Below are 16,791 nucleotides of genomic sequence, written 5' to 3'. Positions count from 1 at the left end.
TGCTAAGAAAGTTACCCCAATTCCCAATTCCTTTGACTAGTTTGACATGCACACCAAAATATTGAAATTCTGCCAATTCTCCGCATTTTCTACGGATTTTTCATAGAATGAATTCAAATTGATATGACCACAATTCCAATTATGATTTTGACTTGAAACCCAATAGTTTTTAACATAGTACAAGTCACAAGCATATTGATAAAGCTTTTATTATTATAAGTCATTCAGAATTTCACAGAATACTGCATTGCAACATGACAACGGCAAAATATGTGCCCATAATATTCTCCAGTGAACTTCCAGAATACTACATTTGTGCTGTTAACATGCTTCATAGTAGAATGTCCTTTATCCCTACAATACTGTCAACTCTATTGTTCACTAAGAAAACAACATGAACTGTGAGAAAACAGTGTCTGCTTTATTACCAGCATGCAAAACAACAGTTCATGCATCTGCCTTATCTGCAATATGGACTACTGAGGACGCAGACGTTTCTAAACGCAGGTAGCTCGTTCATTCACTGTGGTCCAAAATGTTTTACAACGTATGAATATCAAGAAAGTTAGCAAAATCTCAACAAACTCTTATAAAAAAGGAACAGGGATGTTCTATACATTCCTTCATCGATAGTTGTTCATCTGTAGGGATGACAGTTTGGTTGTTCGTTTGTGTGTCCCCACCATACCAATGCTTTGAATGATACAGTTGCTTTACAGATGCAAGCCTCGAAGGCCACGCATGCACAATGAAAAGAACAAACAAACAAAGAGCAAAACAGTAAACTTTTCAGTTAGTCAGCGTAAGGTGCTTTCTGTTGTATCGAGTGCGTTGGGCCCCTCCTCTCAGGGGGCGAATGTCCTGGAAGACTCAAACTCACTCGGCACTTTGGGCTTGATGCCCTTGTTGTTGTAGTAGTCAACCACCTGGTTGGGCACTTCTGCTAAGACAGTCTTCGCCAGCTCTGCAGGTGAGCCCTGGAGAAGGACAGAGAGAAACCTGTCACTTCCTGTAACACTCAGGTTACCTCCCAGTTCCCCAGGTAACCCTCCCAGTTCCTCAGGTAACCCTCACAGTTCCTCAGGTAACCTCCTAGTTCCTCAGGTAACCCTCCTAGTTCCTCAGGTAACCCTCCCTAGTTCCTCAGGTAACCTCCCAACTCCTCAGGTAACCCTCCTAGTTCCTTGGGTAACCTCCTAGTTCCTCAGGTAACCTCCTAGTTCCTCAGGTAACCCTCCTAGTCCCTCAGGTAACCCTCCCAGTTCCTCAGGTAACCCTCCTAGTTCCTCAGGTAACCTCCCAGCTCCTCAGGTAACCCTCCTAGTTCCTCAGGTAACCCTCCCAGTTCCTCAGGTAACCCTCCCAGCTCCTCAGGTAACCCTCCTAGTTCCTCAGGTAACCCTCCCAGTTCCTCAGGTAACCCTCCCAGTTCCTCAGGTAACCCTCCCAGTTCCTCAGGTAACCCTCCCAGTCCCTCAGGTAACCCTCACAGTTCCTCAGGTAACCCTCCCAGTTCCTCAGGTAACCCTCCCAGTTCCTCAGGTAACCCTCCCAGCTCCTCAGGTAACCCTCCTAGTTCCTCAGGTAACCCTCCTAGTTCCTCAGGTAACCTCCCAGCTCCTCAGGTAACCCTCCTAGTTCCTCAGGTAACCCTCCCAGTTCCTCAGGTAACCCTCCCAGCTCCTCAGGTAACCCTCCTAGTTCCTCAGGTAACCCTCCCAGTTCCTCAGGTAACCCTCCCAGTTCCTCAGGTAAACCTCCTAGTTCCTTGGGTAACCTCCTAGTTCCTCAGGTAACCCTCCTAGTTCCTCAGGTAACCCTCCCAGTTCCTCAGGTAACCCTCCCAGTTCCTTAGGTAACCCTCCTAGTTCCTCAGGCAACCCTCACATTTCCTCCGGTAACCCTCCCAGTTCCTCCGGTAACCCTCCCAGTTCCTCAGGGAACCCTCCTAGTTTCTCAGGTAACCCTCCTAGTTCCTCAGTTAACCCTCCTAGTTCCAGTAAAGACTCACATGTTTGAAGTTGCGGAAGGGGACGAACTGGACGATGTCTCGTAGGCAGGGCTCCCCCTTGGGCGAGCGAAGGATTCCGTCATCTCCATCCAGCATCTGCATGTCACTAAAGTCAGCACTTCCCACACCTACAATAATGATGGACATGGGCAAGTGGGAGGCTTGGACGATGGCCTCGCGGGTGTCTGCCATGTCTGTGATCACTCCGTCCGTTAGGATGAGCAGAATGAAGTACTGCTGCAGAGATAAAGGAAGGCAATGACTGGGGAGAAACGTGAGAGAGTAATGTCTGTGGGGTGTGTTGGAAATACATGTTGAGCATAACCCTAAAACGTTGCGGAAGTCTCCCATTGACATCAATACATGATTTAAGCTCAATTTAGGTTCAAGCTATGCTCCCAATCGATTGGTTCCAAGGAGAGGAGGACAACTGACAGCTAGCTTACCATGGCCTCCTTGGTGTGCATTTCCTGTGAAGCGGAGCTGGCTACTTTCTGGATGATGGGGGCGATGTTGGTGGGGCCGTAGAGTTGAAGCTTAGGAAGGCATGTCTGATAGGCCTCCACCACCCCTTGGATACCTGCACACCCATAGACATATGTTGGAAAAACACAGAATAACACACACACAGTAACACTCACAGTCATGTCATTCTGGAGAACTCTGGGTATTTGGGGACACACGACCAACAGCAATGCACACAGGTGTGAAGGTATCATTGTGGAGTAATTGAGACCCATGATATTCCAGGATATTTTTCACTTTGAGGGAAGCAGTCACTCTGTGAATAGTTAGTTACCTTCACAGCTGCATTGACTTGTATTTATCTCTTCTCACCACCACATGGATCACCACATGAGTGGCCTCCCATTCGGCTGAGCAGCAGAAGTAATGCTATTTACTGATTGAGTGGGCATTTGAGGTCACACACAAACATCTGTGGAGAACTTCACTTATAATTAACAACCCCTCCATCACAACCTCACTGGTCGCACGCACGCACGCACGCACGCACGCACGCACGCACGCACGCACGCACGCACGCACACACACACACACACACACACACACACACACACACACACACACACACACACACACACACACACACACACACACACACACACACACACACACACACAGCTAGTGTAGACTACCAGTGAAATGCTTTCCAAAAATGTAGAGAGAAACATTTTAACAAATTATAACAAGTGGAATAAATCCACAATGAGTAAGGATAACTTGGCGATATACACGGGGTAGCAGTACTGAATCCATGTCCAGGGTACGAGGTAATGGAGTTCCACATGTAGATATAGGTAGGAGTAAAGTGACTAGGCAACAGGGTAGATAATAAACAGTAGCAGCAGTGTCTGTAATGAGTCAAAAGAGTTAGTGCAGATAGTGGGGGTAAAAGCTGTGTGCCGGGTCCTGTTAGTTCCAGACTTCAGTACAGCTTTCTGTGCAGAAGCAGGGAGAACAGTATATGACTTTGGTGGCTGGAGTCTTCCTCTGACACCACCTGGTATAGAGGTCCTGGATAGCAGGGAGCTCAGCACCAGTGATGTACTGGGCCGTACACACTATCCTATGAAGCGCCTTGAGGTCGGATACCAAGTGGTGATGCAGCCAGTAAAGTCGCTCTCATTGGTGCGGCTGTAGAAGGGGAAGAGTTGTGCCTTCTTCATGACTTTGTTGGTGTGTGTGGGCTATGCTAATTCCTTAGTGATGTGGACACCGAGGAGCTTAAAGCTCTTGACCCGCTCCACTACAGCCCTATCGATGTGGATGGGGATGTGCTCTGCCTTCTGTTTCCTGTCGTCCACAATTGGCTCCTTTGTCTTGCTGACATTGAGGGAGAGGTTGTTGTCCTGAACACCACACTGCCAGGTCACTGACCTCCTCCCTATAGGGTGTCTCATCGGGTCGTGTCATCAGCAAACAAAATGATGGAGTCGTGAGCGGCCAGGCAGTCGTGGTTGAACAGGGAGTACAGGAGGAGACTAAGCACACACTCCTAAGTGAGCCCTTGTTGAGGGTTAGGAGTGGCGTTGTGTTATTGCCTACCCTCACCACCTGGGGCGGCCTGTCAGGAAGTCCAGGATTCAGTTTCAGACAATAGTGTTCAGTCAAAGGGTCCTGAGCTTAGTGATGAGATTTGTGGGCACTATGGTGTTGAACGCTGAGCTGTAGTCAATGAACTGTGTTCTCACATGGGAGAGGGCAGTGTGGAATGCAATAGAGGTTACGTCATCTGTGGATCTGTTGGGGTGGTATGCAAATTTAATTGGAGTGGGTATGTGAATTGGAGTGGGTCCACACACAGAGAGAGAGAGAGATTCATTTCATCAGTGAGAGGCTCTCCTGAGGGGATGAGTAATGATAATATAATATAATAATATGAGAGTGTGAGGAGAGGTGACCACTAGAGCAGCAGCATTAAGACATCTGGAGGTCTCATTACTGACCACTATACTGCAGACATCTGGAGATCTGATCACTGACCACTATACTGCAGACATCTGGAGGTCTGATCACTGACCACTATACTGCAGACATCTGGAGGTCTGATTACTGACCACTATACTGCAGACATCTGGAGGTCTGATCACTGACCACTCAGTGTCTGACTGACCACTATACTGCAGACATCTGGAGATCTGATCACTGACCACTATACTGCAGACATCTGGAGGTCTGATCTGATCTGCAGACATCTGGAGATTTGATCACTGACCACTATACTGCAGACATCTGGAGGTCTGATTACTGACCACTATACTGAGACATCTGGAGGTCTGATACTGACCACTATACTGCAGACATCTGGAGATCTGATCACTGACCACTATACTGCAGACATCTGGAGGTCTGATCACTGACCACTATACTGCAGACATCTGGAGGTCTGATCACTGACCACTATACTGCAGACATCTGGAGGTCTGATCACTGACCACTATACTGCAGACATCTGGAGGTCTGATCACTGACCACTATACTGCAGACATCTGGAGGTCTGATCACTGACCACTATACTGCAGACATCTGGAGGTCTGATCACTGACCACTATACTGCAATGTGGATGTGGACACCTACTCGTCAAACAGGAAACTGCCAATGTTTTTGTATGACTTTGTGCTTGATTTTATACACCTGTCAGCAACAGGTGTGGCTGAAATAGCCGAATCCACTAATTTGAAGGGGTGTCCACATACTTTTGTTTATATAGTGTATCTTACACAAGCACAAACACCGGTACGTACACACACAGGCAGTCTCAGCTTGCCACTCCTTACCCACAGTAATGCAAACATTCACCTTCAAACAGATATCAATATCAATCATTTGTACAGGCACAAAGAAAGACAGTTTTTGAATGAGCGTGTGTGTGTGTGCATTGGTGTGTGTCCACATCTAACAGCATCTGTACGACAGTCAGTTTTCTTGCATGAAAAACTGCAAGCTATGCCCTCTGCCTTGGGAGGTGGGCTGGAAGCTTGCCTGACAGAGGAGTACTGAGACTGATCTATTCCTGGCAAGAATCTCTGGACTGGATCAGAACCTGTCTGGCTCCTCTCCATCCATCCAGGGCAGCTGCCAATCAAAACAAGCAAGATGATAGAGTGGCACGAATACAAGGTAGAAAGTGGAGGATGAGCTGAAAAGCTGAAAAAGTGTTAGGGCTGTGTGCAGGTAAGCTGGTTAGATCATATGAGATCAATTGAATTAAACTTGGCAACTTTGTAACATATTTAACTGTTTCTATGAGAATGTAGCCTCACTTTTCAAGGAGAATCATATTCACTTGATAATGATGCACTTGAAGTCAGAAGTTGACATACACTTAGGTTGGAGTCATTAAAACTCGTTCTTTAACCACTCCACAAATTTCTTGTTAATTAAATAACTATAGTTTTGGTAAGTCGGTTAGGACATCTACTTTGTGTAAGACACAAGTCATTTTTCCAACAATTGTTTACAGACAGATTATTTCACTTATAATTAACCGTATCACAATTCCAGTGGGTCAGAAGTTTACATTCACTAAATTGACTATGTCATGAGACAGCTTTGAAAATTCCCTAAATTGATGTCATGGCTTTAGAAGCTTCTGATAGGCTAATTGACATCATTTGAGTCAATTGGAGGTGTACCTGTGGATGTATAGTACGCAAGTATAAACAACAATGGACCACGCAGCCGTCATACCGCTCAGGAAGGAGATACGTTCTGTCTCCTAGAGATGAACATACTTTTGTGTGAAAAGTGCAAATCAATCCCAGAACAACAGCAAAGGACCCTGTGAAGATGCTGGAGGAAACAGGTACAAAAGTACATAAATCCACAGTAAAATGAGTCCTTGTATTGACGTAACCTGAAAGGCCGCTCAGCAAGGAAGAAGCCACTGCTCCAAAACCGCCATAAAAAAGCCAGATTACGATTTGCAACTGCACATGGGGACAAAGATCATACTTTTTGGAGAAATGTCCTCTGGTCTGATGAAACAAAAATAGAACTGTTTGGCAATAATGACCATTGTTACTGTATGTTTGGAGGAAAAAAGGGGAAGGCTTGTAAGCCGAAGAACATCATCCAGACCGTAAAGCCGGGAGGGCAGCATCATGTTGTGGGGGTGCTTTGCTGCAGGAGGGACTGGTGCACTTCACAAAATAGATGGCATCATGAGGAAGGAAAATGATGTGGATATATTGAAGCAACATCTCAAGATATCAGTCAGGAAGTTAAAGCTTGGTCGCAAATGGGTCGTCCAAATGGACAATGACCCCAAGCATACTTCCAAAGTTGTGGCAAAATGGCTCAAGTACAACAAAGTCAAGGTATTGGAGGGGCCATCACAAAGCCCTGATCTCAATCCTATAGAAAAATAAAGTGGCCAAATAACTTCCTAAAATTAATCCTCTTTACAAGAGGTGTAGAGTCTGACTGGCATACACATGCAGTGTGTTAGTTTCACGTTTGGGGAAGATCATTTTCACAAAAGAAATGCACGTTTATAATAAAAGCATTACAAGCCAAATCACATTTGTGGCCACTTTTGATTATGGTGTTTTCCCACTAAAGGAACATTCGTGCATATAGCCTATGTGTGCGCATTGCTGCGCTTATAATGTGAAGGAATAGCATAATAGTGTATCACATTTTAAAAGTTAAACGTTCTAATCTGTTGCGTCAGCCTCATTGCGTAAATGAGGGGGGGAAGCTAGTGGTTGTATTAAATTTGGGGTCTATCACATCCCACAACTGTTCCAGACTATGTTTGGAATATTTATTTCTCGCACAGAATAGGTCAACTTTTGTACTATGGGGGATAGTAGATTGACATAGGTTAGTTATTTTGCTGTTGGTTAGGCCTATTCATCTTGTAAGCTGAAAAGTAAATGTTGACAGTTCTTCTAATATCTTCAATATGCACCTTGGAATTGGATAAGGACGCGCGCAGTTGTGTCCCCAAAGTGTCTGTCTTCACTTGTAGCCTGTGAGAAAGACCCGATCACGAGAGCCATGTGAGTGAGAGGTGCTTTGGAGCAGCAGCACTCAGGAGTAGGGAACAACAGCCACTGGCCGCAAAAGGAATGGAGTTTCTTTAGGGTGCATTAGGGCCACACAAAGGGGATGCCGCCGGGAAGTTGAGGCATTATCAAGTGCTTGTCAAATTCTGAATGAGAGACTGATGAAGTATGTAGAACCAAAAAAAATATCATATTACTCCAGTGCTAGCCTCCCTACACTGGCTTCCTATCAAGGCAAGGGCTGATTTCAAGGTTTTACTACTAACCTACAATGCATTACATGGGCTTACCTACCTATCTCTCTGATTTGGTCCTGCCGTACATACCTACACGTACACCACGGTCAAAAGAAGCAGGCCTCCTAATTGTCCCTAGAATTTCTAAGCAAACAGCTGGAGGCAGGGCTTTCTCCTATAGAGCTCCATTTTTATGGAATGGTCTGCCTACCCATGTGAGAGATGCAGACTCGGTCTCAACCTTTAAGTCTTTATTAAAGACTCATCTCTTCAGTGGGTCATATGATTGAGTGTCGTCTGGCCCAGGAGTGGGAAGGTGAACGGAAAGGCTCTGGAGCAACGAACCGCCCTTGCTGTCTCTGCCTGGCCGGTTCCCCTCTTTCCACTGGGATTCTCTGCCTCTAACCCTATTACAGGGGCTGAGTCACTGGCTTACTGATGCTCTTTCATGCCGTCCCTAGGAGGGGTGCGTCACTTGAGTGGGTTGGGTCACTGATGTGATCTCCTGTCTGGGTTGGCGCCCCGCTTTGGTTGTGCCGTGGTGGAGATCTTTGCGGGCTATAGTCGGCCTTGTCTCAGGATGGTAAGTTGGTGGTTGAAGATATCCTCTAGTGGTGTGGGGGCTGTGCTTTGGCAAAGTGGGTGGGGTTATATCCTTCCTTTTTGGCCCTGTCCGGGGTATCATCAGATGAGGCCACAGTGTCTCGTGACGCCTCCTGTCTCAGCGTCCAGTATTTATGCTGCAGTAGTTTATGTGTCGGCGGGCTAGGGTCAGTTTGTTATATCTGGAGTACTTCTCCTGTCCTATCCGGTGTCCTGTGTGAATTTAAGTATGCTCTCTCTAATTCTCTCTTCCTCTCTTTCTTTCTGCTGCTCCAGTTTCAACTGTTCTGCCTGCGGCTATGGAATCCTGACCTGTTCACCGGACGTGCTACCTGTCCCAGACCTATTATTTGACCATACTGGTCATTTATGAACATTTGAACATCTTGGTCATGTTGTGTTATAGTCTCCACCCGGCACAGCCAGAAGAGGACTAGACTGGTTCCTCTCTAGGTTTCTTCCTGGATTTTGGCCTTTCTAGGAGTTTTCCTAGCCAACTTGCTTCAACACCTGCATTGCTTGCTGTTTGGGGTTTTAGGCTGGGTTTCTGTACAGCACTTTGAGATATCAGCTGATGTACGAAGGGCTATATAAATAAATGTGATTTGATTTGAACAGCCTGCAAAACAAAACAAAGCAGAGCTCATGCCTTTCAAGCAACTTTTTGAAATCATCATTAGAGTCTCATCATGCAGCCTTACAATGTACTAAAAATCAAAACATATAGCCCAACGATTGTAGAACAACTAAAGTTACATTAATAACTCTATATGAAGCATATAGGAGTACCTATTTCTATGTTAACCACTCAATACAGAATAGCCACATGTGCGCACTTCCTCAAATCAATGGGAGGAAATATCCTTTCTATTTTATTCATATTTGTTCAATTGTATTTCTCATACTATACAATAATGCCATGGAATTCTAACCAGATCTTGTCTGCTAAATTAACTAGTTTATCCCACAGCCATATGGCCTAGCCAGATCAGGACCTAACATAAGGACAACTCAGAGTATGCTACTCTGTTGTTCTGAAATAAACTACATTTTCTTCATATCATGTTTCTTTAGACCTGTCTAAAATACATAATGGATTCATTAGACTTTTTAAAATGTAGATGTTCCAAAGGTCTGCATCAGTAGCTTGTAGGCTGTGTGGAAGCCAAGAGGTTAAATGTGTTTATGTTAATTAACGGTCAATTGGAACAATGCTTGACAATTACCGGCTGACTAAATGTTGTGACTGCCACAGCCCTAACCCAGACCATTATTCATTCGGACTGCCAGATGGTGAAGATTCATCAAGTCCAATGGCAACGAGCTTTACACAACTCAGCTGACACTTGGCATTGCTGTTAAGGGAATTTTTATCAATAATGACTAATTATGTATACATTTCAATCAGGACTGACTAATCAGAATACTATTATGTTACTGTATATGTACTAATCAGAATACTATTATGTTACTGTATATGTACTAATCAGAATACTATTATGTTACTGTATATGTACTAATCAGAATACTATTATGTTACTGTATATGTACTAATCAGAATACTATTATGTTACTGTATATGTATAATATAATAATATTATGTTACTTAGCAGATGTACTAATCCAGAATACTATTACAGTTATGTATGTATACATTCTACATATGTTACTGGTCCCGGGGATCAGAATACTATTATGGCGTTACAAGCGCCATGCTACCAACTGAGCTACAGAAGGACTGTATATGTATGAATTAATCCTAGTACTAATATAATGTAAATAAATCAATAATTAGAACTGATTATGTTACTGGTAGAAATGAATGAACTATATCTTCAGACTGGCTAGAATATCTATTATGACCTTGGCTCGTCATAAATTATATTAAATTGGTAGGGAGACGATAAAGCTAGATATGTTACTGGGTAGAAGAGATGTACTGGAACTAATGACGTCATTTTTCAGTTTATAACCTGTAGTAAACTGTATATGTTCAGTACTCTTGTGAATAAACTCTGCTGATTGACTTTAAGACTGGGCTCTGTCCATTACTATAGAATAAGGGTCTTACAAATCCTTATGAATTGACAGAGTGTTTAATTTTAATTGGGTGTTAAAACATAGAGCAATTTAATTCCTGCAACAATTGTGCATAGTGATATTAGGCTTGTGTGCGGCTGCTCAGCCATGGACGAAGAGTTCTTGTACTGATGTTGCTTCAGAGGCAGTTTGGAACTCAGTAGTAGTGTTGCAACCGAGACAGATCATTTTTACGTGCTAAGCGCTTCAGCATAAGTGGTCTGTTCTGTAAATTGTGTAGCCTACCACTTCGAGGCTGAGATTTGGGAAGATGTTTCTTCAGAATAACATCCCTCTTGCTGTAGCAGGGCAGAAATTTGAAGAACTGACTTGTTGGAAAGGTGGAATCCTATCACGGTGCCATGTTGAAAGTCACCTAGTTTTCAGTAAGGCCATTCTACTGTCAATGTTTGTCTATGGAGATTGCATGGCTGTGTGCTAGATTTTTTTACACCTGTCAACAACGGGTGTGGCGGAAATAGCCGAATCCACTCATTTGAAAGGATGTCCACATACTATTGAATATATAGTGTACATTACAATCAAATAGCCACAGTAGCCTACTACTTGGCCATTGTTAAAGCAGTCAGATAAAGCTGGTACAGCCTCACTGTTCACAGTAAAACAGTCAAATAAAGCTGGTACAGCCTCACTGTTCACAGTTTCAAATAAAGCTGGTACAGCCTCACTGTTCAAACATAAAGCAAATAAAGCTGGTACAGCCTCACTGTTCAAGTAAAACAGTCAAATAAAGCTGGTACAGCCTCACTGATCACAGTAAAACAGTCAAATAAAGCTGGTACAGCCTCACTGTTCACAGTAAAACAGTCAGATGAAGCTGGTAAGACTGTTCACAGTAAAACAGTCAGATAAAGCTGGTACAGCCTCACTGTTCACAGTAAAACAGTCAAATAAAGCTGGTACAGCCTCACTGTTCACAGTAAAACAGTCAGATAAAGCTGGTACAGATCACTGTTCACAGTAAACCAGTCAGATAAAGCTGGTACAGCCTCACTGTTCACAGTAAAACAGTCAGATAAAGCTGGTACAGCCTCACTGTTCACAGTAAAACAGTCAAATAAAGCTGGTACAGCCTCACTGTTCACAGTAAACCAGTCAGATAAAGCTGGTAGAGCCTCACTGTTCACAGTAAAACAGTCAGATAAAGCTGGTACAGCCTCACTGTTCACAGTAAAACAGTCAGATAAAGCTGGTACAGCCTCACTGTTCACAGTAAAACAGTCAGATAAAGCTGGTACAGCCTCACTGTTCACAGTAAAACAGTCAACTGGTACAGCCTCACTGTTCACAGTAAAACAGTCAGATAAAGCTGGTACAGCCTCACTGTTCACAGTAAAACGGTCAAATAAAGCTGGTACAGCCTCACTGTTCACAGTAAAACTGTCAAATAAAGCTGGTACAGCCTCACTGTTCACAGTAAAACAGTCAGATAAAGCTGGTACAGCCTCACTGTTCACAGTAAAACAGTCAAATAAAGCTGGTACAGCCTCACTGTTCACAGTAAACCAGTCAGATAAAGCTGGTACAGCCTCACTGTTCACAGTAAAACAGTCAGATAAAGCTGGTACAGCCTCAGGGTTCACAGTAAAACAGTCAAATAAAGCTGGTTCAGCCTCACTGTTCACAGTAAACCAGTCAAATAAAGCTGGTACAGCCTCACTGTTCACAGTAAACCAGTCAGATAAAGCTGGTACAGCCTCACTGTTCACAGTAAAACAGTCAAATAAAGCTGGTACACACAGTAAAACAGTCAGATAAAGTTCAGCACTGTAAAAAACAGTCAAATAAAGCTGGTACAGCCTCAGTGTTCACAGTAAAACAGTCAGATAAAGCTGGTACAGCCTCACTGTTCACAGTAAAACAGTCAAATAAAGCTGGTACAGCCTCACTGTTCACAGTAAAACGGTCAAATAAAGCTGGTACAGCCTCACTGTTCACAGTAAAACACTCAAATAAAGCTGGTACAGCCTCACTGTTCACAGTAAAACGGTCAAATAAAGCTGGTACAGCCTCACAGTAAACGCTGCGGTTGCTGGCTCACCTCTCTAACCGTTACCCACCCCGGTGTCTGTGCGGTGGTTCTAACCCTCGGGGCTCATTATCTGACTACAGCACAGACCTGGCCTCTCTCCTCCAGACATGATGTCCCTGTGGGGCAGTCAGGGTATTTAGCATCAACAGTCCACTTTAATGTGAAGAAAGGAAGGCTGGCTGCCACCAGGTTGATTGATGTACGTTGATCCCCTGTGGTGTGCGATGACAGCGGCTTCATCCAGGCCTGTCTGTGGGACTTTATGCAGGTCACCTTTGGCTGTTCAACATTTTCCTGAAACCGTTTCGATTCTGAACAAACTGTAGACTCACTGTTAAAACGTTTTATTGATGCATCCCTACAAAGTGTTTGGGCCGGCATGAAGAGAGAATATGATTAATGTGGTTTTATTATCTGGTTAATGTGTTATTAAAGATATGTGGTTTTATTATCTGGTTAATGTGTTATTAAAGATATGTGGTTTTATTATCTGGTTAATGTGTTATTAAAGATATGTGGTTTTATTATCTGGTTATGTGTTATTAAAGATATGTGGTTTTATTATCTGGTTAATGTGTTATTAAAGATAAATTTATGCTTTTAATATTTAATAGTTATTCAGTGCAAGGGGAAATTGACCCCAATTTTGCCAATTTAAGGTAACAACCCACCCCAGAGCTGGTGATGAGCATTTGAAATAAAGCATTTTGACAGTCTGATTTCAAAGCCAGGATGAACCTCTAATCTGTTTGAGGCGAAGCACCTACCTGCACATTCTGGGTTTTCCTCATTAAAATTCACTGCAAAATCATGAGAAACCTGGAGGAAGATGAAAAATATGGACGATTGATCATCACGGAACAGTGAGGCAAAGGAACACACACACACACGCACACACACACACACACACACGCACACACACACACACACACACGCGCACACACGCACACACGCACACACGCACACACGCACGCACGCACGCACACTAACACAGAGTTGGCCAGAAGCAATCAATCATACAATCAAATGTAAAAGTCGACTGATGCATTTATGTGGGTTGGATAATGAGCATAATTGCGTGCCATGGTACCCCCCCCCCCCTCCTCTGGACCAGAGGCAGCATCATGTGTCAGCCAGGGGTAGCACCAGTTACCCAGGCAGAATGGCCAGTATTTCCTGCTGGGCAGTTCAGTGACTCAGAGAGTCAATCCAGCAGTAGAGAACCCTGGGTTGGACCGGCCCATTCTGTGTGACAGAACAGGGCAGAGCAGAGGCCAGCAGGGGCCAGCGGGGCCAGCGGGGGCCAGCAGGGTGTCGTAATCACTACAGAAGCAGGAGAGCAGAGCCAGAGTCTCAACTCATCTCATCTTGTCACAGGAGTGATTATAACACCCTGCTGAGGCTGAGCCATAGCCCAACTCTATGAAAAATATGGTTGGAAATTACCTTGAAGTCGGGCGGAATCTGAGCGCCGAAGCCAAACGCTGGGAACATTTTGTCACTGGATTGAAATGCATGCAGGGATAGAAAACAAAAGAGTGATTAGAATTTGAGCGATGGCACACTGGATTCTGAGCCAGGGATTGTTATCTGAAACACATGCCCATAAACAAGTCCATTCTGCTGGTGACCCTGGACTACCATGGGCTCTGAATGACTTCTCATTTACATAACCTCTGAGTCACTGGACAACGAGAGGAAACTTTCACACACAAACTTTGAAAAGTTATTTTTTCAGGAGAGGAGGAATCAACATTGAAGTCACGAGCAACAGTCATTGCACAACATTTGATATAATAGCTGTTAACGATTGGCCTCACCTGTCGTAATCCTGGCAGATCTCCCCTACAGCGACCAGAGCTTTGAGGTACTCGTTAGGCTGGTATGGGTGGATGTAGTGTAGGGAGCAGCTGTTGTGAGGATCCCCGTTCGAGGCGGTGAAATCAATAGCTACCTGGGAAGACAAGTGGCAATCAAAGGGGAGTTTGACTCCAATTACATCAAATGTATGCACCTTCCCTTTACACCTCTCCATCACTCTGACACATACACCATCCCACCTTCCCTTTACACCTCTCACTCTGACACATACACCATCCCACCTTCCCTTTACACCTCTCACTCACTCTGACATGTACACCATCCCACCTTCCCTTTACAGCTCTCACTCTGACACATACACCATCCCACCTTCCCTTTACACCTCTCACTCTGACACATACACCATCCCACCTTCCCTTTACACCTCTCACTCACTCTGACACATACACCATCCCACCTTCCCTTTACAGCTCTCACTCTGACACATACACAATCCCACCTTCCCTTTACAGCTCTCACTCTGACACATACACCATCCCACCTTCCCTTTACACCTCTCACTCTGACGATGTGGATAGGGAACACCCCCCTATCCACATCGATGGAACAGTAGTGGAGAGGGTAGCTAGTTTTAAGTTCCTCTGCATACACATCACAGACAAACTGAATTGGTCCACTCACACTGACAGCGTCGTGAAGAAGGCGCAGCAGCGCCTATTCAACCTCAGGAGGCTGAAAAAATTTGGCTTGTCACCAAAAGCACTCACAAACTTCTACAGATGCACAATCGAGAGCATCCTGGCGGGCTGTATCACCGCCTGGTACGGCAACTGCTCCGCCCTCAACCGTAAGGCTCTCCAGAGGGTAGTGAGGACTGCACAACGCATCACCGGGGGCAAACTACCTGCCCTCCAGGACACCTACACCACCCGTTGTTACAGGAAGGCCATAAAGATCATCAAGGACATCAACCACCCGAACCACTGCCTGTTCACCCCGCTATCATCCAGAAGGCGAGGTCAGTACAGGTGCATCAAAGCTGGGACCGAGAGACTGAAAAACAGCTTCTATCTCAAGGCCATCAGACTGTTAAATAGCCACCACTAACATTGAGTGGCTGCAGCCAACACACTGACACTGACCCAACTCCAGCCATTTTAATAATGGGAATTGATGGAAATGATGTAAATATATCACTAGCCACTTTAAACAATGCTACCTTATATAATGTTACTTACCCTACATTATTCATCTCATATGCATATGTATATACTGTACTCTACAACATCGACTGCATCCTTATGTAACACATGTATCACTAGCCACTTTAACTATGCCACTTTGTTTACTTTGTCTACACACTCATCTCATATGTATATACTGTACTCGATACCATCTACTGTATGCTGCTCTGTACCATCACTCATTCATATATCCTTATGTACATATTCCTTATCCCCTTACACTGTGTATAAGACAGTAGTTTTGGAATTGTTAGTTAGATTACTTGTTGGTTATCACTGCATTGTCGGAACTAGAAGCACAAGCATTTCGCTACACTCGCATTAACATCTGCTAACCATGTGTATGTGACAAATAAAATTTGATTTGATTTTGATTTGATACACCATCCCACCTTCCCTTTACACCTCTCACTCACTCTGACACATACACCATCCCATCTTCCCTTTACACCTCTCACTCACTCTGACACATACACCATCCCACCTTCCCTTTACACCTCTCACTCACTCTGACACATACACCATCCCACCTTCCCTTTACACCTCTCACTCACTCTGACACATACACCATCCCACCTTCCCTTTCCACCTCTCACTCACTCTGACACATACACCATCCCACCTTCCCTTTACACCTCTCACTCACTCTGACACATACACCATCCCACCTTCCCTTTACACCTCTCACTCACTCTGACACATACACCATCCCACCTTCCCTTTACACCTCTCACTCACTCTGACACATACACCATCCCACCTTCCCTTTACACCTCTCCCTCACTCTGACACATACACCATCCCACCTTCCCTTTACACCTCTCCCTCACTCTGACACATACACCATCCCACCTTCCCTTTACACCTCTCCCTCACTCTGACATATACACCATCCCACCTTCCCTTTACACCTCTCCCTCACTCTGACATATACACCATCCCACCTTCCCTTTACACCTCTCCCTCACTCTGACACACACACCATCCCACCTTCCCTTTACACCTCTCCCTCACTCTGACACATACACCATCCCACCTTCCCTTTACACCTCTCCCTCACTCTGACACACACACCATCCCACCTTCCCTTTACACCTCTCCCTCACTCTGACACATACACCATCCCACCTTCCCTTTACACCTCTCACTCACTCTGACACACACACCATCCCACCTTCCCTTTACACCTCTCCCTCACTCTGACACATA

General features: G+C 44.7%; 1 protein-coding gene across 2 annotated transcripts in view; it reads right to left on the bottom strand.

Annotated features, from left to right (window-relative positions):
- Positions 1 to 201: 201 nt before the first annotated feature.
- Positions 202 to 16,791, bottom strand: part of LOC124017464 (copine-4-like) — a 48,903-nt gene continuing 32,313 nt past the window's right edge. For both annotated transcript variants that reach the window (XM_046332667.1, XM_046332666.1), the window contains 6 exons: positions 14,338 to 14,471; positions 13,964 to 14,018; positions 13,285 to 13,336; positions 2,458 to 2,591; positions 2,012 to 2,248; positions 202 to 977 (listed from right to left, as the gene is read on the bottom strand). In XM_046332667.1, the coding sequence (XP_046188623.1) occupies positions 846 to 977; positions 2,012 to 2,248; positions 2,458 to 2,591; positions 13,285 to 13,336; positions 13,964 to 14,018; positions 14,338 to 14,471 (744 nt within the window). In that variant the 3' untranslated portion in view covers positions 202 to 845. The remainder of the gene's footprint in view (positions 978 to 2,011; positions 2,249 to 2,457; positions 2,592 to 13,284; positions 13,337 to 13,963; positions 14,019 to 14,337; positions 14,472 to 16,791) is intronic.

This window comes from Oncorhynchus gorbuscha, unplaced genomic scaffold (assembly GCF_021184085.1).
Source record: "Oncorhynchus gorbuscha isolate QuinsamMale2020 ecotype Even-year unplaced genomic scaffold, OgorEven_v1.0 Un_scaffold_2160, whole genome shotgun sequence".
In the NCBI taxonomy this organism is placed as follows: domain Eukaryota; kingdom Metazoa; phylum Chordata; class Actinopteri; order Salmoniformes; family Salmonidae; genus Oncorhynchus; species Oncorhynchus gorbuscha.
Note: the sequence above shows the minus strand (reverse complement) of the source record. Positions and strands in the feature narration are given on the sequence as shown.